The 26,705-nt window shown below is 41.2% G+C and overlaps 5 protein-coding genes across 7 annotated transcripts; 4 read left to right on the plus strand and 1 right to left on the minus strand.

Moving 5' to 3' along the window:
- The first annotated feature begins 367 nt into the window (after positions 1–367).
- LOC306926994 (transmembrane 4 L6 family member 4-like) lies at positions 368–3,816 on the plus strand. The gene is made up of 4 exons (XM_079506564.1): positions 368–448; positions 1,884–2,029; positions 2,683–2,863; positions 3,191–3,816. The coding sequence occupies exons 2-4, from the start codon at positions 1,884–1,886 to the stop codon at positions 3,206–3,208; spliced, it is 345 nt and encodes a 114-aa protein (XP_079362690.1). The 5' UTR covers positions 368–448; the 3' UTR covers positions 3,209–3,816.
- Positions 3,817–4,250: 434 nt separating this feature from the next.
- On the plus strand, positions 4,251–6,363 carry LOC306926990 (transmembrane protein 69-like). 2 transcript variants are annotated; one of them, XM_079506558.1, is made up of 3 exons: positions 4,251–4,354; positions 5,110–5,159; positions 5,306–6,363. In XM_079506558.1, the coding sequence occupies exons 2-3, from the start codon at positions 5,115–5,117 to the stop codon at positions 6,137–6,139; spliced, it is 879 nt and encodes a 292-aa protein (XP_079362684.1). In that variant the 5' UTR covers positions 4,251–4,354; positions 5,110–5,114; the 3' UTR covers positions 6,140–6,363. The 2 variants fall into 2 exon arrangements, with proteins under 2 accessions (XP_079362684.1, XP_079362683.1); XM_079506557.1 differs by having other exon boundaries at positions 4,255–4,359.
- A 7,137-nt stretch (positions 6,364–13,500) lies between these two features.
- On the plus strand, positions 13,501–17,037 carry LOC306926993 (transmembrane 4 L6 family member 4-like). Its single transcript, XM_079506563.1, has 4 exons — positions 13,501–13,581; positions 14,999–15,144; positions 15,798–15,978; positions 16,306–17,037. Exons 2-4 carry the CDS (start codon positions 14,999–15,001, stop codon positions 16,321–16,323), a joined length of 345 nt encoding a protein of 114 aa, XP_079362689.1. The 5' UTR covers positions 13,501–13,581; the 3' UTR covers positions 16,324–17,037.
- A 328-nt stretch (positions 17,038–17,365) lies between these two features.
- On the plus strand, positions 17,366–19,476 carry LOC306926991 (transmembrane protein 69-like). Of its 2 annotated transcripts, none has more exons than XM_079506560.1 (3): positions 17,366–17,469; positions 18,215–18,264; positions 18,419–19,476. In XM_079506560.1, exons 2-3 carry the CDS (start codon positions 18,220–18,222, stop codon positions 19,250–19,252), a joined length of 879 nt encoding a protein of 292 aa, XP_079362686.1. In that variant the 5' UTR covers positions 17,366–17,469; positions 18,215–18,219; the 3' UTR covers positions 19,253–19,476. The 2 variants fall into 2 exon arrangements, with proteins under 2 accessions (XP_079362686.1, XP_079362685.1); XM_079506559.1 differs by having other exon boundaries at positions 17,370–17,474.
- A 1,673-nt stretch (positions 19,477–21,149) lies between these two features.
- On the minus strand, positions 21,150–25,215 carry LOC306927262 (mitochondrial adenyl nucleotide antiporter SLC25A24-like; the record flags this gene model as incomplete). Its single annotated transcript, XM_079506971.1, has 3 exons — positions 21,150–21,882; positions 24,454–24,604; positions 25,042–25,215. 3 exons carry the CDS (start codon positions 25,213–25,215, stop codon positions 21,701–21,703), a joined length of 507 nt encoding a protein of 168 aa, XP_079363097.1. The 3' UTR covers positions 21,150–21,700.
- Positions 25,216–26,705: the final 1,490 nt, after the last annotated feature.

Genomic DNA, 26,705 nt, shown 5'->3' on the forward strand with positions numbered 1-26,705 from the left:
GTGAAGATCATTAGACAGTGGGGGAGACAATGGCCAATCAAATAGCACGAAAAACACCGGTCAGCCTGACCGTTAGCCGTCATATTAGTAGTGCATTTTTTTCAGACATCCTAGTGTTAATAGATCTGAGTCCTTGTTGCAATTTCCAAGTTTAACCGCTTCCCACACCACCTTTAACTTGAGGATTGTGGTAGGGAACTTCTTGGCTGTCACTCGAAACGTTGCTCTTTCGACACAGTCTATCGCCGTTGCTTTGCACTGGCTATGCCGAGTTGCCGACACCTACTTTGTGGGCTTTGCATATCTGAAGGCTGGATCCTCTTGCGTTGTCACCCGCGGAGGTTGTCGTCTCTCCTACCCGCGTTGAGCAGTCGAGTTGGCGTCTCTCCTACCCGCGTTGAGCAGTCGAGTTCTCACTGTAGCTCTTCTCCCAACATTGACGACACAGGTCGGTTCTTTATAAACGGGCATTTATTTCGGGCATTCTTCTCATCCCTCAGTTGTTCCATCCATGCCGTGAGAACTATGTTCACACAAAAATACACATAAATCAATCAACAAAGTGCATCATAATACATAATATTGATTAAACAAATGAAAATACCAAACATGTAGAAATGCGCGATGCGCAGGTGAACGTGTCACATACAACACAACATCAAAGACTAATCTAAAATACCTCGTTGGCCGCTTGTTGTGAAAAGAGGTTCTTGAATCTTGAGTTGCTTAAAGTTCTTATAATGTCCTTTGACAGTCTGCTTTGGCTTCAGACGTCTTTCTTACTTTAACAGTTTGTGACACACTAAACTGCAAGTGTGCTGCTGCTTCCTTCATGCAGACCAGTGTCCGAGTGAGTGAGACAAAGTTTGTACCACCTGCCTGCAATGCCAGGCAATCATGCATCAATCAGTCAATCAAACATGGTCCAGTGTTGCTACTGACAGACAGGGAACTTGGTTCTGCCTCAAAGTTATCATCACATCATGTTTACATTCTTAACCTCATATGAAATCAATTATGAACCACATATTTATTGTATGCATCATGAAATTATTATGAATTATGCTTTATGAACTTATGACCATGAATTGTTGTATTTTAGTCCTTTTAAAGTAAGCATTTTAATAGCAGCAGTTACACTCTCTCTCTCTCTCTCTCTCACACACACACACACACACACACACACACACACACACACACACACACACACACACACACACACACACACACACACACACACACACACACACACACACCATCTTAGTGGCTCTAGTCTGTGTCCCCTCTGACATCTCTGTCTTTCAGTTACACTCACTCTGAGTTGGTATCGCCAAAATAATCTCAGCACATCCCCAAAAACAACTTTTTTACCAGCTGCTGTGTAAGCACAGCTGGTCTATGTTCTCTCTGCTTGGCTTTCACGCCCACTCGACCTATCCTTCTCAATGGCTGCTGTATTGACTACCTATCGTCCTGATTAGCTGCCTCGTCTCTAGGCAACCAGACACTTTTTGCCTCTAGCCGACCTTTCAGCCAATGGGATAGCATGCAGCCAGCAACAACCCACTAGTGTGTGTGTGTGTGTGTGTGTGTGTGTGTGTGTGTGTGTGTGTGTGTGTGTGTGTGTGTGTGTGTGTGTGACTGTGTGTGTGTGCAGCTGGTAAAATATGACATTTTGGGCTTGTTTTTTTTTGTCCTTCAAGAGTTCAAATGCAGGATTGTTTAATTGACTGACTTTCATGAGTAAAAGTTATCTTCTTCCCGTTTCTTCCTCGATCCTCATCTGTGTGTTCCTCTCTGTCACTTTCTCAACCTTGCTCTCTGTTCTTGTGTTTTACCGTTCTTTCCATTCCACCCACTTCCCTGCTGGTCTCTGTCTCCAGATGCTGAGCTCCATACTGTTTGCAGGTGTGGGTGTTTTGGGGGCAGGTTACTCTGTCATAATATCTGCCGTGGCTATCAACAAGGGACCAAAGTGTAACATTAATGCTACCACTCACGATGACTGGATCTACCCTTTCGTTGACAGGTGAGAGCTTTTTTCTTTTTTTTGTGAGAGCAGCCGTAGCTGAGTCCGTAGAGAGGCCATCTGGGAATCGGTATTTCGCTGGTTAGATCCTTGGCCCACCCACTTTGTGTCAAAGTGCCTCTGAGCAAGACACTCTCATCAGATCCACCTGAGCTAATTTCCTCTACCTCTACGGGGGTCAGAAAACTCCTTTCAAATCTGTATTTGATTTCCCCTTTACATTGTTTAAGATATTTTTGGGGCTTTTTGCCTTTATTGATAGATATACAGGAAACAGGGAGATAGATGGGGGGGAAGACATGCAGCAAATGTCGTCGGGATCGGGACTCGAACCTGCGACACACTGTCAGGCTGGATTACCAGCCTGGGTGCCTGGACTGCTAGGCCGACCCGGGCCTCCCCTTTACATTGTTAATAAGAATTGATTGATTGATTGATTGAATACTTTATTAATAGTTTGCAAAAAAGGGTACAGTGGTACATATGTATACAAAAGGTGCTAAAAGGATAACCCAAAAAAGTACAAATTGCATTGAGGTCCTGTGTATTCAATTCATCGAGACATTTAAAGACAAACAATAAGTATGTTGGTGTATAGTTGCTGTTGTGTTGGGAAACACCAACCATCCTGTCTTCTTGCTCTCTTTTTCCAGTAACTACCTATCTGACCACATCATTTGGTCAAAGTGTGTCGAACCAGTTGGTGTGGTGTCCTGGCATCTGTCTTTGTTCGCCGTACTGCTGGTCATGGGTTTGAGCCAGATGGTGCTATGTGCCGTCCAGGTGATAAACGGCCTGCTGGGAGCCCTGTGTGGGGACTGCTGCGGTGCAGGGGTCAGTATAATTTAGATTTACTTTAAATTATGTCCAAGCTTAGGTTGATTTGGTTTTATTTTTATCATGACAAAATGTATTTGGCACACCTTGAATGATGTTGAATGATGGCTGTGTTTAATATCAGTGAAGATAGTGACACATAATTAAGAAAATTTAAATATGATCTATCACTTGATTTTTAATACATTTGGGATGTAAAGTAATCCAAAATGCACTTAAAATAATCCAATGACACCCTTGGATTTGTTTTCTGTGAAAATAGCCGGTTATCACTTCTATTTTGAAAGTAATTTTTCAAAGCTGTCCATATTTTGTGTCTTTTAGAGTCCTGATGCAGCCTGAGCAATTCCTTCTACCACATGTTGGAAGGCTGGAGCTACTGTACATTTCGTCTTCCATTTATCCTGAAGTTAATTAGAAGATGGGACTTATTCCTCCTGCATCTCTTCTGTCCAAATATGTCTGTTGCAGTTAGCAAAGATTTATATGTTTTCTCATATGTATGCAGTAATACAATTTTAGATTGTACACATCAATTCACTGTATCTGACATTGTATATTTAATGATATGGTCTGGTTTGGGGTAATTGAATTAGGCTTTAAGTAGCACTAGCATGTGACAAACTATGGGTTATTCTGATTCTGAACCCATTCCAAGCATTATTTTTGCATGAAAAACACCCCTTGTGCTAAATTCGGCCATAGCCACTTGCCCAAATGTGATCATCTCATCACATTTGTGAAGACGGCTATGGCCGAGCATCTCTTGAGTCTGACCCAGGCCAGAGTTATAGGCCTATAAGGTCTGACCGCCCAAGTTAGTATGTACTAGTGTTGCATTACTGCCCCCTCGTGGACATTTGTGGATACTACACCAGTAGTATTCACAACAGTTCGTTGAATGCATTTTGCTCAATATTTACAATAGATTCACTGACTCACAGACAGTGCCAAACAAACAGTCAAGTAAACTATTACAGTATCTCTTATCATTTTCATTTAAAGCAAACAAGTAAAACTGTTTTTGGAGAAAGATCTGAAGGTACGTGTTCATTTGCATGTCCATGTCTACTCAACTCTAAATAAAATGTAACTTTGATTTGAGACGTGTGTCGTATGCTGTGTTGTTTACACTTTACAGTAGCAAAGCGATATGCGCATTAACAAGTCCATGATTCACTATGTCACTATTCACTATTCACTATGAGTAGCAGTAGCTACAAAATAAACTACATGTTTGATTGAATACTTACTGTATTACCAGTTTGTAAATTGTAACATAGTACAGCAGTGGTATTATACTGCTAAAGGAATTGGGGCTCTATGTGGAACGTTCCTTCAAGATTAAAGTTCCGAGCCCGCCCCGGATGACATTCATTGCGTACACGTTTACAGTTACAGACGGTATCCTAGCTTCAGGTTGACCCTGAAGAAAAATAGAAAATTACAAATGATCACGTTTTATGAGTGGTCCAACGTGACTTGAAAGTAAGGTAAGATTCAGAATATCACTTTGTGTTTGTTTGTTTTAGCAGACTATTTCTGTAATCTCCGTCCGATCGAGTCCGTCTCTTCAGTGCTGCAGCACTGACTTGAAGTTGCAAATATTTCTCCTTCTTTGTTGCTTCTAGATAAAACAACATAGATATATCATATATGGGATCCTTGCCGGATAAGAGTTGCCCTGGTCCGGTGCGTTAGAGAGACTCGCTAACGCACTGGACCAGGGCTAGGATAAAATATGCTTGGGAATTATACTGTGGTATTTGAGAGGGGATGCATACACACACACACACACACACACACACACACACACACACACACACACACACACACACACACACACACGTCTTTTGGTCTGTATAATGTATAATAAGAGCACTGTTTACCTATAATATGCTGTTTTCACTGTTGCTACACTTAAAATGTAAAAGTGTGATGTGAACCCATACATAGCTAGTAGTAGTTATGTATTTGGCAATGGCATACACACTGAGGTATGAAGTTTTTTTAAGTAAAATAAAAACACTGTTAAATTAAACTGCAATTAAAATGTTGCCTGTCATTTTATAATGGATGATTTACTTAAACGTCTGGGTTTCCGAGGCTACTGGAGTGGGCATGACCTTTGGGCAAGTAGAAGTTAGAAGAACATGACCTGTACTTGCCCGACGGGCAAGTGCCTCTGAGACCTTAGTGTCAACCCCTGAATGTGACATGTACGTGTTTACCTGTTTCCACAGATAAAATGCTTTCTGCTATAGTTAGAAGAAATGCTTTGACTGCTCCCAAGGTACGTGTGTTTAGCTCAGTTAAATGCTTGGATCATTCTAGGGCATGTTTAATCTTAGGCAACAAAATGTACATTTTCAGAATATCTTTTGTAAAGATGTTACCTGTCAAGTCATTAATTAAGTGTGTGTGTGTGTGTGTGTTTAGGTATGGAGGGCCAGTCCTCAACAAATGTCCTGGATACCTGCCTTGGAAAGAATTCCTGATGGTGTATCTAGTTCCCTGGCGCTCTGTTGGGCTTCATCAGCCAAACTTCCCTCTAGGATTAATGATGCTGGTTTAAAGACTCATAGTTTGGCTCTTATCAGTTTATTGAGGCCTTCACCCTTCCAGAGCATCCAGACTCGTGCTGCTCCTGGTTCAGTGAGGCCTTCACCCTTCCAGAGCATCCAGACTCATGCTGCTCCTGGTTCAGTGAGGACACAGCCTTTCCACACTTCCGCAGTGTGGTGGAAGAAACGGCAGCAGCCAGAGCCTCCGCCCAGAGAGCTTGATCTTCTGCGTTATGACATGAGGGACATCTGGAAGAGCCCCAAACCAGCAATGTATCTGGGGCTCGCTGGGCTCATCCCCTTCATCGCCGCTCCTCTAATAATGGCCTCGACGGAGATCTACCTCCCGCAGTTGGCTTACGCACAGGTAGCGTATGGAGCGTCCATCCTTTCCTTCCTGGGCGGAGCACGCTGGGGATTTGCGCTTCCAGAGGGCAGCCCAGCGAAACCTGATTGGATTAACTTGGCCAATAGCGTGGTTCCTCCACTGCTGGCCTGGGTGGCTATGCTGCTCAGTGACAGTATCAGTCCAGCAATCATCACCGTAATCATGGGACTTGGAATTAGCTTACACTACGACCTCTCTCTGCTGCCAACGTACCCCAGTTGGTTCAAAGCATTGCACTCCATACTTACCATTGTGGCTTCTTTCTCCCTGATTAGCACACTTCTACTGAGTGGAATTTACCCAGAGAAGACTATTTTCTGAATTAGGCCATTTGTGCTCTTCGAAATGTACATTTTATAAGGGTGAAAGGGTGTGAACTTTGCGGTTGACTGTCAGACTCCAGTTGAAGATATTTGACAAACTATTTCTCCCACATCATATAAATGAACTGGAAATGTGAAGTTGGTGCCATTGAATCTGCCATGGAATCTGAATTAGAACAAGAAACCCTGATTAATACAATATAAACAATTATCCTTCTTTTCCCCCCTGGCTTCTCGATTTTATTGGCCTGAACATCTAGTATTGTAACTGAGCACATCCTTGTCATACGTGACAACGGTTCTTTTAATAGGACAAGAACAGGCATTACATAAGATCTTAATAGGAGTAATCAGTGCTTACGGTGTTAACTGCCTATCGTGAGATAGAGCTTCAACATAAGCTTGTACATGATGAATACATCACAGGATATGAGATCTACTCAAATCAAGCTATTATCATTTCTTTTTTGCAATATACATGTAATTGAGCAGTAATTATTCCAGTTTTGTCTTCTCTTGAGTAACAAAACAAAAGTAATGTGAAGTTTAACTACTGGTAACATTTTACATGTAAGGAAAAGGATGAATTCAGGAGAATATTTTGGATAGGCCCATCCCACATTATAAACTTGGGTTTCTGAGTGACTGAGATGCAAGCCTGAAGCCAAGGAGAAAGAATGTAGTTATTCAATAGCACTGTACTATTTTGCAAACTGTTAAGTAATCAATCAATCTTGTAGCTACTGAAATGTGCACGTCAATTTGAACAATGCTAAATCTGAAATGACGCGCTTTGGATAAAAGCGCTATATAAATGCACCATTTACAAACCAATCTAAGTGAATAATTATCAGTCAAATAAGTGTTGGGTCAGCTACATGTAGCTTAACTTGCCCAACACTGGTTTTAATTATTTATTTTATGTTTTGTCCCCAGTAACGGCCACGCTACACCAGGCTTTGTTTGTGTGTTGAATTTAGGTCCAGTCCTATTTTAAAAAACGCACACGCGGGCCGCGCGTTTAGGGTAAACGCGCGGCCCGCGTTTTTTAAAATAGGACGACCTAAATTCAACGCACAAACGCGCGCGTTTTGTGCGCGAAAAGCCTGGTGTAGCGTGGCCGTCAGATTTGAGGCTTGAATACCTGCAGGTGTATAGTGGAGTAAGCAATAGGTCTATTTAAGTTCATTAAATAGGCCTATTAGCTATAATGCATTGTTATCTGCAGTGTTGGGCAAGTTAAGCTACATGTAGCTGACCCAAGACTGCAAAACAGTGAATCATACCCAATACTTATAGGCCTATTAACTTTAATAGAGCGATTGCTTACTCCACTATACGTACAGGTATTCAAGCCTCAATTCTTACTGGGAAAAAATAAATAAATTAAAACCAGTGTTGGGCATTCTGATGGGCAAGTTAAGCAACATGTAGCTGACCCAACACTAAGTGCTCCAATGTAATTTCCTATTTTATGTCAGAACATGCATCAATAGCAATTTGTTGATAAATGTAACAGCACAAGCAGGATAAAAAAAAAAGCACTTTAAAGTCTCCAGTTGCAAAACAAGCTTTCATCAATTCAGTATCGAGTTTCTGTATCACTCATCTGATGGGCAGTGGGCACCACTAACAAAATAAAAATCCAGCTACACAAAATGCCAAGTCGATCACAAGTTTGCCAGTAAATGCTTAAGACACCCAACCCTAAACAAGGAAATGGAAGTCTAATTGTTTTCTCCTTGAAACTAGAAATGTAATGCTAGGAGGAAAATAAAGGTAACAAAATGCAAGATACTGTATGTCACACCATTTACAGGCACACACCGATATCAGAGCAATGGTAGGTAAAATCACATAATACACACGCACACACACACACTTGTAATAAAATACTGTTTTAATGTAAACACAAATATTTAGTGAACACAATTTGGAACGAAAGGCAAATGGGATGGTGGGGGACGTCCACAGATATCTGACAACATAAATCTCAAGGCACATAAGAAAGTGCAAAATATTTTCTAATTCTCTTCACAACAAAGGAAGCCCATCTTTTTAACCGGCGGCACTCAAGTGTAATCCAATCATGAAAGATCACAGGCCTCTCTGTTACACATTAAACATGATGACATTCAAAGTGTGAATACAATATTGCACTTTCTTCAGATGTAGATCTATGAATATATGAAACAACTCCCATAGGGAGTTAATTACTAGGACCCCGTTTATGAATATCTTTGGTAGACTGTATAGATCTGGAGGGAAATCAGACATTTAACATCTTGACGTTGGCTGTTTCCTGTGAAGTAAACTGGATATCAGATGTAGGGAGGAGGGATCTGTTTGCTTGTGGCTTGTTCCCCATCCGTTGACAGACTGAGCAAAGTAGGTGCCATGTGAATATGGCCACTTGCACAGTCATCATGGATTACTCTGCCTCTTACTTTTGAATGCCCAGGCTAGATCTCATGTTTTCATACACCACATAGCTAATGCTGACCGCTGGTATGACCTTCATGAAGTTGGGCAGGATGCCGCGGTAGAGTCCAAAGAACCCCTCCTTTTCTACAATCTTCTTCACCATCGTGGTCATGTTCACTTGCTCTGAGCCCTCAATAGATGCTGAGAAGGTAAGGAGTCAAAAGGTTAATGAACATACACGACAAACTGTCCAGATCTGAGGTAAATTCAGACTCATTAAATTAAAATATATGCAATTGAAGTACTTTTGTCCCACACCACTTACTGTCACAGTGAATTCAACTTTGTGTAATTGATATATGTTTTTAAATAACACAGGTGTTGAAAACTAGCACTCGCGATAATACACCAAGGCTTACAGTGTAAGCAATGCATCTACAAATTGTACAATGTGATGTCCATATCAAATAAATAAACATTGCTATGGAAAAACAGGGAGACCCCTGAATTGAACAAACACTATAGTAGTCCGGCAGCAGACAGGCTTCTTTTGTTTAAAGTGGGAAATGTGGTATATAGTATTTTTTATTGGCCTAAAATATTGTCTATATACACATACATTCACGAATCCACTTGCTGACCGGCTGTTAGTATTGGGCAATCTTTTTAATAGGGGTTTCTTGTGACCCTACCATTAACATCCTATGGCTGGCAAAAATGTCAAATTTTCCTTTTGCTTTAAGTAGCATGTGACATGTCAAACTAGTTTTTCATGATTCTAAATCCATTCCAAGCATTAGTTTTGCACAAAATACACTCCTAGGCCTAAAAGCAGCCATAGCCACTTGCCCAAATGTGCCCAAAATGTGTATTTTGTGCAAAACTAATGCTCGGAATGGAATGGTCACATGCTACTTAAAGCAAAAGGAAAGTTTGACATTTTTGCCTGCCATAGTAGGATGTTAATGGTAGGGTCACAAGAAACCCCTATAAAAGAAAAATCCCAATACTTCCAGCCGGTCAGCAAGTGGATTCATGGATGTATGTATATAGACAATATTTTAGGCCAATAAAAAAAGACTATACCAAATTTCCCACCCGTCCACCTCGGCTGCCGGACTATAGTATAGATCAGGGTTACCCAATTAACTTTCCTCAAGGGCCATATTTTGACTAGGGTACCAGGCTGGGGGCAGAGTCCGCACGCACGAGGTCTTGCCCTGAAAATTCATTTTCAGGGCAAGACCCCATTTGAAAAGGATGCCCAGTTTGACATGCATATGCTACTGACCCCCATTTAATGCCATTTATATCTGGGACCTTCCAGGGGCCACAAGGGGGCGCTCCGCGGGCCACCTATTGGGGAACCCTGGTATAGATTGTTCAATAACGGGGTTCTCCGTGTTTCTCCAACACTTTAACAGAAAATATATTTCCAGATCGGAAGACCAATTTTATCCACTAGAAGAGAGAACCCATACAGCATAGAACAAGAGAAAAGAAAACAGAATTGGAACTATAACATTTAAGCTGAAACATTCTTTGTTGGGTTCTCTCTCCTGATTGGCTGAAATTTGCAACCCACCTGAAAATTTATTTTATGAAACGGAGATAGAGCTGCCTAGTCTGTTGCACTCGCTTGAAACTCCCAATGCAAAGCATTGTTTTTAAAACTAGTGTAGTTCACAAATCAACATCATTAGAAAATGACAAAGTTAGATAAAATGTGGAAGACATTTCTTTCCACTATGTCCCATTCGAAGTGCATTGCCTTAAATGTAACAAGCATCACTATTCAAAAGAAAGGAAACTTGGAGAGACACTTTGGAACAGCACAATAGTGCGTTTATCAGGATGGCATTATAGCGAAAGAGAAACTATTAACAACTAGAGCAGTGCCTGGCCTACTTGGAACGATGCAAGTTAGAAATGCATGCTCCACCCAGTTATAATGTCTGCGTCCCTTTTATGGCCATATATGGAGTTCTTCACAGGCATGCCCAAATATGGAGTCTATGCAGATGTCAGAACCACATTGTGATGTCAGAACAGGCCAGCTCCATATATGGTGATATAGGGGTGATCAGGTGTGATTAATTGGCTAATTTGGGCCCTGTCCAGAGGCTGGACAGAGGCCTTTTGGTCCGACCGACTCAAAGCCGGGAACTGCAGTCCCTGTGGTGGAACGCGTGTGTCCAATTTGAAGTCGGTGGGGCGAACAGTCCTCGAGTTAGAAATAAATAATTACCATCAGAATATAGAGCTTTAACATTTTAACAAAAAATGTAAACAAAAAAATAACAAAGCACCTTTAATGTTGTACCTTTTACTTATAATCCAATATGACAGACCATTCAAATTGTAAACCGCATAGAAAGAACCCCAAGGTATCAGCCTGTGGTGGATGTCTTACCTGCAGCTTGCATCCTGGTGCGGATCAGAGCGAGAGGGTAGCTGGCCAGTTGGCCACAAGTGCTGGAGATGGTACCACAGGCCAGCAGCACCATAATCCCAGGGTTGCATGTGTCTTTGGCATAGCGGGACAGCCAGGCATTTTTTAAACTCTAGAGATGGTAGGCAGAAAGAATTTTGGGAAATCAGATTATGCCCAAGTTATAGTAGTTGCAAGCCATATATACAGAATCAGTTGGAGAAATCAAAACTATAATACATGTGTAGGTGTGCGCACGTGCATGCGTGTGTTTACACAATATATAGTGTAACTACTATATCAATGAATTTATAAACATGAATGTATTAATGTTAAGACAAGTCTCTTGTTTTGTTTGTTTGTATGTTTCTGCTATTTGTTTTCCAATCTGTAACTTACTGGTTAAACATTCTTGAAATGCTTGTATGCCAAAAATCATAAACAGATGTTTTTAAAAAAAAAGAAAAGACAAGGCTATGTTTTTTCTGGCTGTGAGTACGCACACAATACAGCAATATACAGTCTAACTACTTGTCATATATTTTATAATGTAGTATCCTTAGACATTGTGTACCTCATACACTGCCAGATCTATCCCAGCATATGGAATAATGCCTATAATATTTGGAATGTAGCCTTTGTAGAATGCCTTCACGCCTTCTTTCTTTCTTGAGGATTTTCTTTCCACAGTCAAACATTCCAGTGTACTGTCCAGTCTTCCCCAGAGTCAGCCTGGTTTTCATCACCTGCATAGACAAAAGATCATCATCACTGAGTATTTCTACTGTAGTTCTTCAGCCGGATTTATACTTGGATGTACAATGGTGTCGTGTGCTGAAAATAGAAGATCTATCTTTTCGGTGCACGATATCAGCATACGATGGTGTATAAATTATGCATTCTGGTTCCATGCAGGCATGGAAGAGCCTGCTCAGGGACTACAGATGAAATTTAGCCTATGGCTAACACTGGCCCATTTACATGGATTTGAAAAATGACGTGTTGATTAATGTACATTGTCCCTGTTAAATAAATAAATAAAAATAAATTAATAAATGGTCCGCCAATCCCCACTTCTGCATTGGTGCATTGAAGCGCCCAACCCCAGTTCTTAGGCGGTTTAGTGTGGTCCATTGCTGGCGAGGTAGGTCATCTCCAGCTATGGCACCAGCTCCTGGTTCCCAGATGTACCGGTGCATGCGGGAGGGCCCGGCTGACTCCCACTCCTGCTTCCACGCTGCTGCAAGCCATTCATCTCTGGAGATGTCCTCAGGGATGGAGTTGAGCATCTCCTGTGCTGCCCTGTTGTAGGGGTGACGAGACCTGAGTCTGCTTGGAGGCGCTGGAGTTGTGGTGGTGCCATGCAGGATGTGCCAGTCCTGCTTTTGGGCTTTCCTGGCCAGGACGAGGGTGGCAGCCTCCCGTCGGAGGCCGGCCGGCTAATGCTGACCGCTGGTATGACCTTCATGAAGTTGGGCAGGATGCCGCGGTAGAGTCCAAAGAACCCCTCCTTTTCTACAATCTTCTTCACCATCGTGGTCATGTTCACTTGCTCTGAGCCCTCAATAGATGCTGAGAAGGTAAGGAGTCAAAAGGTTAATGAACATACACGACAAACTGTCCAGATCTGAGGTAAATTCAGACTCATTAAATTAAAATATATGCAATTGAAGTACTTTTGTCCCACACCACTTACTGTCACAGTGAATTCAACTTTGTGTAATTGATATATGTTTTTAAATAACACAGGTGTTGAAAACTAGCACTCGCGATAATACACCAAGGCTTACAGTGTAAGCAATGCATCTACAAATTGTACAATTGTGCAATGTGATGTCCATATCAAATAAATAAACATTGCTATGGAAAAACAGGGAGTGTTAGTTCTCCTTTAACCTTCTTAGTTTAGCTGAAAACCAAATGAGTTGTCCTTTAAACTATTTACTTAAATAAACACAAAATGAGCTTGTTACCCTTTAAACGTCTTAAACCTTTGTGAAAACAAAATTAATTATTTTAACCCTTTATCATGAAATACAAAAATGACTTAATTATGCCTTTAAACCCTTTAGTTTGGTAAAACACAAAATTGCAATCTTAATGCAAACACCTTTATATAAACCTTTAAACTCTGTTCACTTGCTTAAGTGAGTCATTTAAATTCTTCTTATACTATCCAGCAATGTAACAACTGCAAATACCAGCTCATTAGAAAGATCCCAAAAACGTGTAGGCTAAGCTCAATATGCAAGGTTAATAGATCTGAGTCCTTGTTGCAATTTCCAAGTTTAACCGCTTCCCACACCACCTTTAACTTGAGGATTGTGGTAGGGAACTTCTTGGCTGTCACTCGAAACGTTGCTCTTTCGACACAGTCTATCGCCGTTGCTTTGCACTGGCTATGCCGAGTTGCCGACACCTACTTTGTGGGCTTTGCGTATCTGAAGGCTGGATCCTCTTGCGTTGTCACCCGCGGAGGTTGTCGTCTCTCCTACCCGCGTTGAGCAGTCGAGTTGGCGTCTCTCCTACCCGCGTTGAGCAGTCGAGTTCTCACTGTAGCTCTTCTCCCAACATTGACGACACAGGTCGGTTCTTTATAAACGGGCATTTATTTCGGGCATTCTTCTCATCCCTCAGTTGTTCCATCCATGCCGTGAGAACTATGTTCACACAAAAATACACATAAATCAATCAACAAAGTGCATCATAATACATAATATTGATTAAACAAATGAAAATACCAAACATGTAGAAATGCGCGATGCGCAGGTGAACGTGTCACATACAACACAACATCAAAGACTAATCTAAAATACCTCGTTGGCCGCTTGTTGTGAAAAGAGGTTCTTGAATCTTGAGTTGCTTAAAGTTCTTATAATGTCCTTTGACAGTCTGCTTTGGCTTAAGACGTCTTTCTTACTTTAACAGTTTGTGACACACTAAACTGCAAGTGTGCTGCTGCTTCCTTCATGCAGACCAGTGTCCGAGTGAGTGAGACAAAGTTTGTACCACCTGCCTGCAATGCCAGGCAATCATGCATCAATCAGTCAATCAAACATGGTCCAGTGTTGCTACTGACAGACAGGGAACTTGGTTCTGCCTCAAAGTTATCATCACATCATGTTTACATTCTTAACCTCATATGAAATCAATTATGAACCACATATTTATTGTATGCATCATGAAATTATTATGAATTATGCTTTATGAACTTATGACCATGAATTGTTGTATTTTAGTCCTTTTAAAGTAAGCATTTTAATAGCAGCAGTTACACTCTCTCTCTCTCTCTCTCACACACACACACACACACACACACACACACACACACACACACACACACACACACACACACACACACACACACACACACACACACACACACACACACACACCATCTTAGTGGCTCTAGTCTGTGTCCCCTCTGACATCTCTGTCTTTCAGTTACACTCACTCTGAGTTGGTATCGCCAAAATAATCTCAGCACATCCCCAAAAACAACTTTTTTACCAGCTGCTGTGTAAGCACAACTGGTCTATGTTCTCTCTGCTTGGCTTTCACGCCCACTCGACCTATCCTTCTCAATGGCTGCTGTATTGACTACCTATCGTCCTGATTAGCTGCCTCGTCTCTAGGCAACCAGACACTTTTTGCCTCTAGCCGACCTTTCAGCCAATGGGATAGCATGCAGCCAGCAACAACCCACTAGTGTGTGTGTGTGTGTGTGTGTGTGTGTGTGTGTGTGTGTGTGTGTGTGTGACTGTGTGTGTGTGCAGCTGGTAAAATATGACATTTTGGGCTTGTTTTTTTTTGTCCTTCAAGAGTTCAAATGCAGGATTGTTTAATTGACTGACTTTCATGAGTAAAAGTTATCTTCTTCCCGTTTCTTCCTCGATCCTCATCTGTGTGTTCCTCTCTGTCACTTTCTCAACCTTGCTCTCTGTTCTTGTGTTTTACCGTTCTTTCCATTCCACCCACTTCCCTGCTGGTCTCTGTCTCCAGATGCTGAGCTCCATACTGTTTGCAGGTGTGGGTGTTTTGGGGGCAGGTTACTCTGTCATAATATCTGCCGTGGCTATCAACAAGGGACCAAAGTGTAACATTAATGCTACCACTCACGATGACTGGATCTACCCTTTCGTTGACAGGTGAGAGCTTTTTTCTTTTTTTTGTGAGAGCAGCCGTAGCTGAGTCCGTAGAGAGGCCATCTGGGAATCGGTATTTCGCTGGTTAGATCCTTGGCCCACCCACTTTGTGTCAAAGTGCCTCTGAGCAAGACACTCTCATCAGATCCACCTGAGCTAATTTCCTCTACCTCTACGGGGGTCAGAAAACTCCTTTCAAATCTGTATTTGATTTCCCCTTTACATTGTTTAAGATATTTTTGGGGCTTTTTGCCTTTATTGATAGATATACAGGAAACAGGGAGATAGATGGGGGGGAAGACATGCAGCAAATGTCGTCGGGATCGGGACTCGAACCTGCGACACACTGTCAGGCTGGATTACCAGCCTGGGTGCCTGGACTGCTAGGCCGACCCGGGCCTCCCCTTTACATTGTTAATAAGAATTGATTGATTGATTGATTGAATACTTTATTAATAGTTTGCAAAAAAGGGTACAGTGGTACATATGTATACAAAAGGTGCTAAAAGGATAACCCAAAAAAGTACAAATTGCATTGAGGTCCTGTGTATTCAATTCATCGAGACATTTAAAGACAAACAATAAGTATGTTGGTGTATAGTTGCTGTTGTGTTGGGAAACACCAACCATCCTGTCTTCTTGCTCTCTTTTTCCAGTAACTACCTATCTGACCACATCATTTGGTCAAAGTGTGTCGAACCAGTTGGTGTGGTGTCCTGGCATCTGTCTTTGTTCGCCGTACTGCTGGTCATGGGTTTGAGCCAGATGGTGCTATGTGCCGTCCAGGTGATAAACGGCCTGCTGGGAGCCCTGTGTGGGGACTGCTGCGGTGCAGGGGTCAGTATAATTTAGATTTACTTTAAATTATGTCCAAGCTTAGGTTGATTTGGTTTTATTTTTATCATGACAAAATGTATTTGGCACACCTTGAATGATGTTGAATGATGGCTGTGTTTAATATCAGTGAAGATAGTGACACATAATTAAGAAAATTTAAATATGATCTATCACTTGATTTTTAATACATTTGGGATGTAAAGTAATCCAAAATGCACTTAAAATAATCCAATGACACCCTTGGATTTGTTTTCTGTGAAAATAGCCGGTTATCACTTCTATTTTGAAAGTAATTTTTCAAAGCTGTCCATATTTTGTGTCTTTTAGAGTCCTGATGCAGCCTGAGCAATTCCTTCTACCACATGTTGGAAGGCTGGAGCTACTGTACATTTCGTCTTCCATTTATCCTGAAGTTAATTAGAAGATGGGACTTATTCCTCCTGCATCTCTTCTGTCCAAATATGTCTGTTGCAGTTAGCAAAGATTTATATGTTTTCTCATATGTATGCAGTAATACAATTTTAGATTGTACACATCAATTCACTGTATCTGACATTGTATATTTAATGATATGGTCTGGTTTGGGGTAATTGAATTAGGCTTTAAGTAGCACTAGCATGTGACAAACTATGGGTTATTCTGATTCTGAACCCATTCCAAGCATTATTTTTGCATGAAAAACACCCCTTGTGCTAAATTCGGCCATAGCCACTTGCCCAAATGTGATCATCTCATCACATTTGTGAAGACGGCTATGGCCGAGCATCTCTTGAGTCTGACCCAGGCCAGAGTTATAGGCCTATAAGGTCTGACCGCCCAAGTTAGTATGTACTAGTGTTGCATTACTGCCCCCTCGTGGACATTTGTGGATACTACACCAGTAGTATTCACAACAGTTCGTTGAATGCATTTTGCTCAATATTTACAATAGATTCACTGACTCACAGACAGTGCCAAACAAACAGCCAAGTAAACTATTACAGTATCTCTTATCATTTTCATTTAAAGCAAACAAGTAAAACTGTTTTTGGAGAAAGATCTGAAGGTACGTGTTCATTTGCATGTCCATGTCTACTCAACTCTAAATAAAATGTAACTTTGATTTGAGACGTGTGTCGTATGCTGTGTTGTTTACACTTTACAGTAGCAAAGCGATATGCGCATTAACAAGTCCATGATTCACTATGTCACTATTCACTATTCACTATGAGTAGCAGTAGCTACAAAATAAACTACATGTTTGATTGAATACTTACTGTATTACCAGTTTGTAAATTGTAACATAGTACAGCAGTGGTATTATACTGCTAAAGGAATTGGGGCTCTATGTGGAACGTTCCTTCAAGATTAAAGTTCCGAGCCCGCCCCGGATGACATTCATTGCGTACACGTTTACAGTTACAGACGGTATCCTAGCTTCAGGTTGACCCTGAAGAAAAATAGAAAATTACAAATGATCACGTTTTATGAGTGGTCCAACGTGACTTGAAAGTAAGGTAAGATTCAGAATATCACTTTGTGTTTGTTTGTTTTAGCAGACTATTTCTGTAATCTCCGTCCGATCGAGTCCGTCTCTTCAGTGCTGCAGCACTGACTTGAAGTTGCAAATATTTCTCCTTCTTTGTTGCTTCTAGATAAAACAACATAGATATATCATATATGGGATCCTTGCCGGATAAGAGTTGCCCTGGTCCGGTGCGTTAGAGAGACTCGCTAACGCACTGGACCAGGGCTAGGATAAAATATGCTTGGGAATTATACTGTGGTATTTGAGAGGGGATGCATACACACACACACACACACACACACACACACACACACACACACACACACACACACACGTCTTTTGGTCTGTATAATGTATAATAAGAGCACTGTTTACCTATAATATGCTGTTTTCACTGTTGCTACACTTAAAATGTAAAAGTGTGATGTGAACCCATACATAGCTAGTAGTAGTTATGTATTTGGCAATGGCATACACACTGAGGTATGAAGTTTTTTTAAGTAAAATAAAAACACTGTTAAATTAAACTGCAATTAAAATGTTGCCTGTCATTTTATAATGGATGATTTACTTAAACGTCTGGGTTTCCGAGGCTACTGGAGTGGGCATGACCTTTGGGCAAGTAGAAGTTAGAAGAACATGACCTGTACTTGCCCGATGGGCAAGTGCCTCTGAGACCTTAGTGTCAACCCCTGAATGTGACATGTACGTGTTTACCTGTTTCCACAGATAAAATGCTTTCTGCTATAGTTAGAAGAAATGCTTTGACTGCTCCCAAGGTACGTGTGTTTAGCTCAGTTAAATGCTTGGATCATTCTAGGGCATGTTTAATCTTAGGCAACAAAATGTAAATTTTCAGAATATCTTTTGTAAAGATGTTACCTGTCAAGTCATTAATTAAGTGTGTGTGTGTGTGTGTGTGTGTGTGTTTAGGTATGGAGGGCCAGTCCTCAACAAATGTCCTGGATACCTGCCTTGGAAAGAATTCCTGATGGTGTATCTAGTTCCCTGGCGCTCTGTTGGGCTTCATCAGCCAAACTTCCCTCTAGGATTAATGATGCTGGTTTAAAGACTCATAGTTTGGCTCTTATCAGTTTATTGAGGCCTTCACCCTTCCAGAGCATCCAGACTCGTGCTGCTCCTGGTTCAGTGAGGCCTTCACCCTTCCAGAGCATCCAGACTCATGCTGCTCCTGGTTCAGTGAGGACACAGCCTTTCCACACTTCCGCAGTGTGGTGGAAGAAACGGCAGCAGCCAGAGCCTCCGCCCAGAGAGCTTGATCTTCTGCGTTATGACATGAGGGACATCTGGAAGAGCCCCAAACCAGCAATGTATCTGGGGCTCGCTGGGCTCATCCCCTTCATCGCCGCTCCTCTAATAATGGCCTCGACGGAGATCTACCTCCCGCAGTTGGCTTACGCACAGGTAGCATATGGAGCGTCCATCCTTTCCTTCCTGGGCGGAGCACGCTGGGGATTTGCGCTTCCAGAGGGCAGCCCAGCGAAACCTGATTGGATTAACTTGGCCAATAGCGTGGTTCCTCCACTGCTGGCCTGGGTGGCTATGCTGCTCAGTGACAGTATCAGTCCAGCAATCATCACCGTAATCATGGGACTTGGAATTAGCTTACACTACGACCTCTCTCTGCTGCCAACGTACCCCAGTTGGTTCAAAGCATTGCACTCCATACTTACCATTGTGGCTTCTTTCTCCCTGATTAGCACACTTCTACTGAGTGGAATTTACCCAGAGAAGACTATTTTCTGAATTAGGCCATTTGTGCTCTTCGAAATGTACATTTTATAAGGGTGAAAGGGTGTGAACTTTGCGGTTGACTGTCAGACTCCAGTTGAAGATATTTGACAAACTATTTCTCCCACATCATATAAATGAACTGGAAATGTGAAGTTGGTGCCATTGAATCTGCCATGGAATCTGAATTAGAACAAGAAACCCTGATTAATACAATATAAACAATTATCCTTCTTTTCCCCCCTGGCTTCTCGATTTTATTGGCCTGAACATCTAGTATTGTAACTGAGCACATCCTTGTCATACGTGACAACGGTTCTTTTAATAGGACAAGAACAGGCATTACATAAGATCTTAATAGGAGTAATCAGTGCTTACGGTGTTAACTGCCTATCGTGAGATAGAGCTTCAACATAAGCTTGTACATGATGAATACATCACAGGATATGAGATCTACTCAAATCAAGCTATTATCATTTCTTTTTTGCAATATACATGTAATTGAGCAGTAATTATTCCAGTTTTGTCTTCTCTTGAGTAACAAAACAAAAGTAATGTGAAGTTTAACTACTGGTAACATTTTACATGTAAGGAAAAGGATGAATTCAGGAGAATATTTTGGATAGGCCCATCCCACATTATAAACTTGGGTTTCTGAGTGACTGAGATGCAAGCCTGAAGCCAAGGAGAAAGAATGTAGTTATTCAATAGCACTGTACTATTTTGCAAACTGTTAAGTAATCAATCAATCTTGTAGCTACTGAAATGTGCACGTCAATTTGAACAATGCTAAATCTGAAATGACGCGCTTTGGATAAAAGCGCTATATAAATGCACCATTTACAAACCAATCTAAGTGAATAATTATCAGTCAAATAAGTGTTGGGTCAGCTACATGTAGCTTAACTTGCCCAACACTGGTTTTAATTATTTATTTTATGTTTTGTCCCCAGTAACGGCCACGCTACACCAGGCTTTGTTTGTGTGTTGAATTTAGGTCCAGTCCTATTTTAAAAAACGCACACGCGGGCCGCGCGTTTAGGGTAAACGCGCGGCCCGCGTTTTTTAAAATAGGACAACCTAAATTCAACGCACAAACGCGCGCGTTTTGTGCGCGAAAAGCCTGGTGTAGCGTGGCCGTCAGATTTGAGGCTTGAATACCTGCAGGTGTATAGTGGAGTAAGCAATAGGTCTATTTAAGTTCATTAAATAGGCCTATTAGCTATAATGCATTGTTATCTGCAGTGTTGGGCAAGTTAAGCTACATGTAGCTGACCCAAGACTGCAAAACAGTGAATCATACCCAATACTTATAGGCCTATTAACTTTAATAGAGCGATTGCTTACTCCACTATACGTACAGGTATTCAAGCCTCAATTCTTACTGGGAAAAAATAAATAAATTAAAACCAGTGTTGGGCATTCTGATGGGCAAGTTAAGCAACATGTAGCTGACCCAACACTAAGTGCTCCAATGTAATTTCCTATTTTATGTCAGAACATGCATCAATAGCAATTTGTTGATAAATGTAACAGCACAAGCAGGATAAAAAAAAAAGCACTTTAAAGTCTCCAGTTGCAAAACAAGCTTTCATCAATTCAGTATCGAGTTTCTGTATCACTCATCTGATGGGCAGTGGGCACCACTAACAAAATAAAAATCCAGCTACACAAAATGCCAAGTCGATCACAAGTTTGCCAGTAAATGCTTAAGACACCCAACCCTAAACAAGGAAATGGAAGTCTAATTGTTTTCTCCTTGAAACTAGAAATGTAATGCTAGGAGGAAAATAAAGGTAACAAAATGCAAGATACTGTATGTCACACCATTTACAGGCACACACCGATATCAGAGCAATGGTAGGTAAAATCACATAATACACACACACACACACACACACTTGTAATAAAATACTGTTTTAATGTAAACACAAATATTTAGTGAACACAATTTGGAACGAAAGGCAAATGGGATGGTGGGGGACGTCCACAGATATCTGACAACATAAATCTCAAGGCACATAAGAAAAGTGCAAAATATTTTCTAATTCTCTTCACAACAAAGGAAGCCCATCTTTTTAACCGGCGGCACTCAAGTGTAATCCAATCATGAAAGATCACAGGCCTCTCTGTTACACATTAAACATGATGACATTCAAAGTGTGAATACAATATTGCACTTTCTTCAGATGTAGATCTATGAATATATGAAACAACTCCCATAGGGAGTTAATTACTAGGACCCCGTTTATGAATATCTTTGGTAGACTGTATAGATCTGGAGGGAAATCAGACATTTAACATCTTGACGTTGGCTGTTTCCTGTGAAGTAAACTGGATATCAGATGTAGGGAGGAGGGATCTGTTTGCTTGTGGCTTGTTCCCCATCCGTTGACAGACTGAGCAAAGTAGGTGCCATGTGAATATGGCCACTTGCACAGTCATCATGGATTACTCTGCCTCTTACTTTTGAATGCCCAGGCTAGATCTCATGTTTTCATACACCACATAGCTAATGCTGACCGCTGGTATGACCTTCATGAAGTTGGGCAGGATGCCGCGGTAGAGTCCAAAGAACCCCTCCTTTTCTACAATCTTCTTCACCATCGTGGTCATGTTCACTTGCTCTGAGCCCTCAATAGATGCTGAGAAGGTAAGGAGTCAAAAGGTTAATGAACATACACGACAAACTGTCCAGATCTGAGGTAAATTCAGACTCATTAAATTAAAATATATGCAATTGAAGTACTTTTGTCCCACACCACTTACTGTCACAGTGAATTCAACTTTGTGTAATTGATATATGTTTTTAAATAACACAGGTGTTGAAAACTAGCACTCGCGATAATACACCAAGGCTTACAGTGTAAGCAATGCATCTACAAATTGTACAATTGTGCAATGTGATGTCCATATCAAATAAATAAACATTGCTATGGAAAAACAGGGAGACCCCTGAATTGAACAAACACTATAGTAGTCCGGCAGCAGACAGGCTTCTTTTGTTTAAAGTGGGAAATGTGGTATATAGTATTTTTTATTGGCCTAAAATATTGTCTATATACACATACATTCACGAATCCACTTGCTGACCGGCTGTTAGTATTGGGCAATCTTTTTAATAGGGGTTTCTTGTGACCCTACCATTAACATCCTATGGCTGGCAAAAATGTCAAATTTTCCTTTTGCTTTAAGTAGCATGTGACATGTCAAACTAGTTTTTCATGATTCTAAATCCATTCCAAGCATTAGTTTTGCACAAAATACACTCCTAGGCCTAAAAGCAGCCATAGCCACTTGCCCAAATGTGCCCAAAATGTGTATTTTGTGCAAAACTAATGCTCGGAATGGAATGGTCACATGCTACTTAAAGCAAAAGGAAAGTTTGACATTTTTGCCTGCCATAGTAGGATGTTAATGGTAGGGTCACAAGAAACCCCTATAAAAGAAAAATCCCAATACTTCCAGCCGGTCAGCAAGTGGATTCATGGATGTATGTATATAGACAATATTTTAGGCCAATAAAAAAAGACTATACCAAATTTCCCACCCGTCCACCTCGGCTGCCGGACTATAGTATAGATCAGGGATACCCAATTAACTTTCCTCAAGGGCCATATTTTGACTAGGGTACCAGGCTGGGGGCAGAGTCCGCACGCACGAGGTCTTGCCCTGAAAATTCATTTTCAGGGCAAGACCCCATTTGAAAAGGATGCCCAGTTTGACATGCATATGCTACTGACCCCCATTTAATGCCATTTATATCTGGGACCTTCCAGGGGCCACAAGGGGGCGCTCCGCGGGCCACCTATTGGGGAACCCTGGTATAGATTGTTCAATAACGGGGTTCTCCGTGTTTCTCCAACACTTTAACAGAAAATATATTTCCAGATCGGAAGACCAATTTTATCCACTAGAAGAGAGAACCCATACAGCAAGGTTACCCAATTCATTTTCCTCAAGGGCCATATTTTGACTAGGGTACCAGGCTGGGGGCCGAGTCCGCACGCACAAGGTCTTGCCCTGAAAATTCATTTTCAGGGCAAGACCCCATTTGAAAAGGATGCCCAGTTTGACATGCATAGGCTACTGACCCCCATTTAATGCCATTTATATCTCGGACCTTCCAGGGGCCACAAGGGGGCGCTCCGCAGGCCACCTATTGGGGAACCCTGGTATAGATTGTTCAATAACGGGGTTCTCCGTGTTTCTCCAACACTTTAACAGAAAATATATTTACAGATCGGAAGACCAATTTTATCCACTAGAAGAGAGAACCCATACAGCATAGAACAAGAGAAAAGAAAACAGAATTGGAACTATAACATTTAAGCTGAAACATTCTTTGTTGGGTTCTCTCTCCTGATTGGCTGAAATTTGCAACCCACCTGAAAATTTATTTTATGAAACGGAGATAGAGCTGCCTAGTCTGTTGCACTCGCTTGAAACTCCCAATGCAAAGCATTGTTTTTAAAACTAGTGTAGTTCACAAATCAACATCATTAGAAAATGACAAAGTTAGATAAAATGTGGAAGACATTTCTTTCCACTATGTCCCATTCGAAGTGCATTGCCTTAAATGTAACAAGCATCACTATTCAAAAGAAAGGAAACTTGGAGAGACACTTTGGAACAGCACAATAGTGCGTTTATCAGGATGGCATTATAGCGAAAGAGAAACTATTAACAACTAGAGCAGTGCCTGGCCTACTTGGAACGATGCAAGTTAGAAATGCATGCTCCACCCAGTTATAATGTCTGCGTCCCTTTTATGGCCATATATGGAGTTCTTCACAGGCATGCCCAAATATGGAGTCTATGCAGATGTCAGAACCACATTGTGATGTCAGAACAGGCCAGCTCCATATATGGTGATATAGGGGTGATCAGGTGTGATTAATTGGCTAATTTGGGCCCTGTCCAGAGGCTGGACAGAGGCCTTTTGGTCCGACCGACTCAAAGCCGGGAACTGCAGTCCCTGTGGTGGAACGCGTGTGTCCAATTTGAAGTCGGTGGGGCGAACAGTTCTCGAGTTAGAAATAAATAATTACCATCAGAATATAGAGCTTTAACATTTTAACAAAAAATGTAAACAAAAAAATAACAAAGCACCTTTAATGTTGTACCTTTTACTTATAATCCAATATGACAGACCATTCAAATTGTAAACCGCATAGAAAGAACCCCAAGGTATCAGCCTGTGGTGGATGTCTTACCTGCAGCTTGCATCCTGGTGCGGATCAGAGCGAGAGGGTAGCTGGCCAGTTGGCCACAAGTGCTGGAGATGGTACCACAGGACAGCAGCACCATAATCCCAGGGTTGCATGTGTCTTTGGCATAGCGGGACAGCCAGGCATTTTTTAAGCTCTAGAGATGGTAGGCAGAAAGAATTTTGGGAAATCAGATTATGCCCAAGTTATAGTAGTTGCAAGCCATATAGAATCAGTTGGAGAAATCAAAACTATAATACATGTGTAGGTGTGCGCACGTGCATGCGTGTGTTTACACAATATATAGTGTAACTACTATATCAATGAATTTATAAACATGAATGTATTAATGTTAAGACAAGTCTCTTGTTTTGTTTGTTTGTATGTTTCTGCTATTTGTTTTCCAATCTGTAACTTACTGGTTAAACATTCTTGAAATGCTTGTATGCCAAAAATCATAAACAGATGTTTTTAAAAAAAAAGAAAAGACAAGGCTATGTTTTTTCTGGCTGCGAGTACGCACACAATACAGCAATATACAGTCTAACTACTTGTCATATATTTTATAATGTAGTATCCTTAGACATTGTGTACCTCATACACTGCCAGATCTATCCCAGCATATGGAATAATGCCTATAATATTTGGAATGTAGCCTTTGTAGAATGCCTTCACGCCTTCTTTCTTGAGGATTTTCTTTCCACAGTCAAACATTCCAGTGTACTGTCCAGTCTTCCCCAGAGTCAGCCTGGTTTTCATCACCTGCATAGACAAAAGATCATCATCACTGAGTATTTCTACTGTAGTTCTTCAGCCGGATTTATACTTGGATGTACAATGGTGTCGTGTGCTGAAAATAGAAGATCTATCTTTTCGGTGCACGATATCAGCATACGATGGTGTATAAATTATGCATTCTGGTTCCATGCAGGCATGGAAGAGCCTGCTCAGGGACTACAGATGAAATTTAGCCTATGGCTAACACTGGCCCATTTACATGGATTTGAAAAATGACGTGTTGATTAATGTACATTGTCCCTGTTAAATAAATAAATAAATAAAAATAAATTAATAAATGGTCCGCCAATCCCCACTTCTGCATTGGTGCATTGAAGCGCCCAACCCCAGTTCTTAGGCGGTTTAGTGTGGTCCATTGCTGGCGAGGTAGGTCATCTCCAGCTATGGCACCAGCTCCTGGTTCCCAGATGTACCGGTGCATGCGGGAGGGCCCGGCTGACTCCCACTCCTGCTTCCACGCTGCTGCAAGCCATGCATCTCTGGAGATGTCCTCAGGGATGGAGTTGAGCATCTCCTGTGCTGCCCTGTTGTAGGGGTGACGAGACCTGAGTCTGCTTGGAGGCGCTGGAGTTGTGGTGGTGCCATGCAGGATGTGCCAGTCCTGCTTTTGGGCTTTCCTGGAAATGTTAAAATGATAATTCACCACAGACACCTGTCATGCTATTATAATGCAAGTGCTGAGCAGCCTTACTGAAGAAGGACCTCTCTATCCCAATGGGTGTCCAAACAATTGCCTGTTGAAATTTCCCAAAATGGTGTCACACAATATGATTTTGGTTTGGGGGACAAAATCTTTTTGATCAGAAATTACTGAAAACATTATGCTTGGACTTTGAAAAGATTAGGCTCACAAATAAACATCTATATTATATTTATGGAATTTTTAAAAGAATTTTAGCATTTTTTCCCCTTAGTTTTATTCAAGTTCCTACTTTGAGAAACAGGGCCAGGACAGTCGCACCATATGAGTTTTGCTATGTTTGGTTGAAAATTCTGAAGAAATGAGGAATGAAATGTTTTAATCTTGAGTATGTTCACATGAAGCATAATGTCCTGCACAATATTCAGAAGGTTTTTGACAAATATATCTTTTATTTATACGCGTTTGACACTGAGGACAGCAAAGGACAGCATGTCACGTCACCCACCCATATACAGAATCAGTTGGAGAAATCAAAACTATAATACATGTGTAGGTGTGCGCACGTGCATGCGTGTGTTTACACAATATATAGTGTAACTACTATATCAATGAATTTATAAACATGAATGTATTAATGTTAAGACAAGTCTCTTGTTTTGTTTGTTTGTATGTTTCTGCTATTTGTTTTCCAATCTGTAACTTACTGGTTAAACATTCTTGAAATGCTTGTATGCCAAAAATCATAAACAGATGTTTTTAAAAAAAAAAGAAAAGACAAGGCTATGTTTTTTCTGGCTGCGAGTACGCACACAATACA

Source organism: Electrona antarctica (genome assembly GCF_951216825.1).
Source record: "Electrona antarctica genome assembly, chromosome: 7".
NCBI lineage: Eukaryota > Metazoa > Chordata > Actinopteri > Myctophiformes > Myctophidae > Electrona > Electrona antarctica.

Excerpts from the sequence above, each read along its gene's own strand:
- LOC306926991 (XM_079506560.1), top strand. The coding sequence starts at position 18,220 with ATGCTTTCTGCTATAGTTAGAAGAAATGCTTTGACTGCTCCCAAG. Across the intron at positions 18,265-18,418 it reads ATGCTTTGACTGCTCCCAAG|GTATGGAGGGCCAGTCCTCA; the intron begins GTACGTGTGTTT and ends GTGTGTGTTTAG.
- LOC306926993 (XM_079506563.1), top strand. The coding sequence starts at position 14,999 with ATGCTGAGCTCCATACTGTTTGCAGGTGTGGGTGTTTTGGGGGCAGGT. Across the intron at positions 15,145-15,797 it reads ATCTACCCTTTCGTTGACAG|TAACTACCTATCTGACCACA; the intron begins GTGAGAGCTTTT and ends CTCTTTTTCCAG.
- LOC306926990 (XM_079506558.1), top strand. The coding sequence starts at position 5,115 with ATGCTTTCTGCTATAGTTAGAAGAAATGCTTTGACTGCTCCCAAG. Across the intron at positions 5,160-5,305 it reads ATGCTTTGACTGCTCCCAAG|GTATGGAGGGCCAGTCCTCA; the intron begins GTACGTGTGTTT and ends GTGTGTGTTTAG.
- LOC306926994 (XM_079506564.1), top strand. The coding sequence starts at position 1,884 with ATGCTGAGCTCCATACTGTTTGCAGGTGTGGGTGTTTTGGGGGCAGGT. Across the intron at positions 2,030-2,682 it reads ATCTACCCTTTCGTTGACAG|TAACTACCTATCTGACCACA; the intron begins GTGAGAGCTTTT and ends CTCTTTTTCCAG.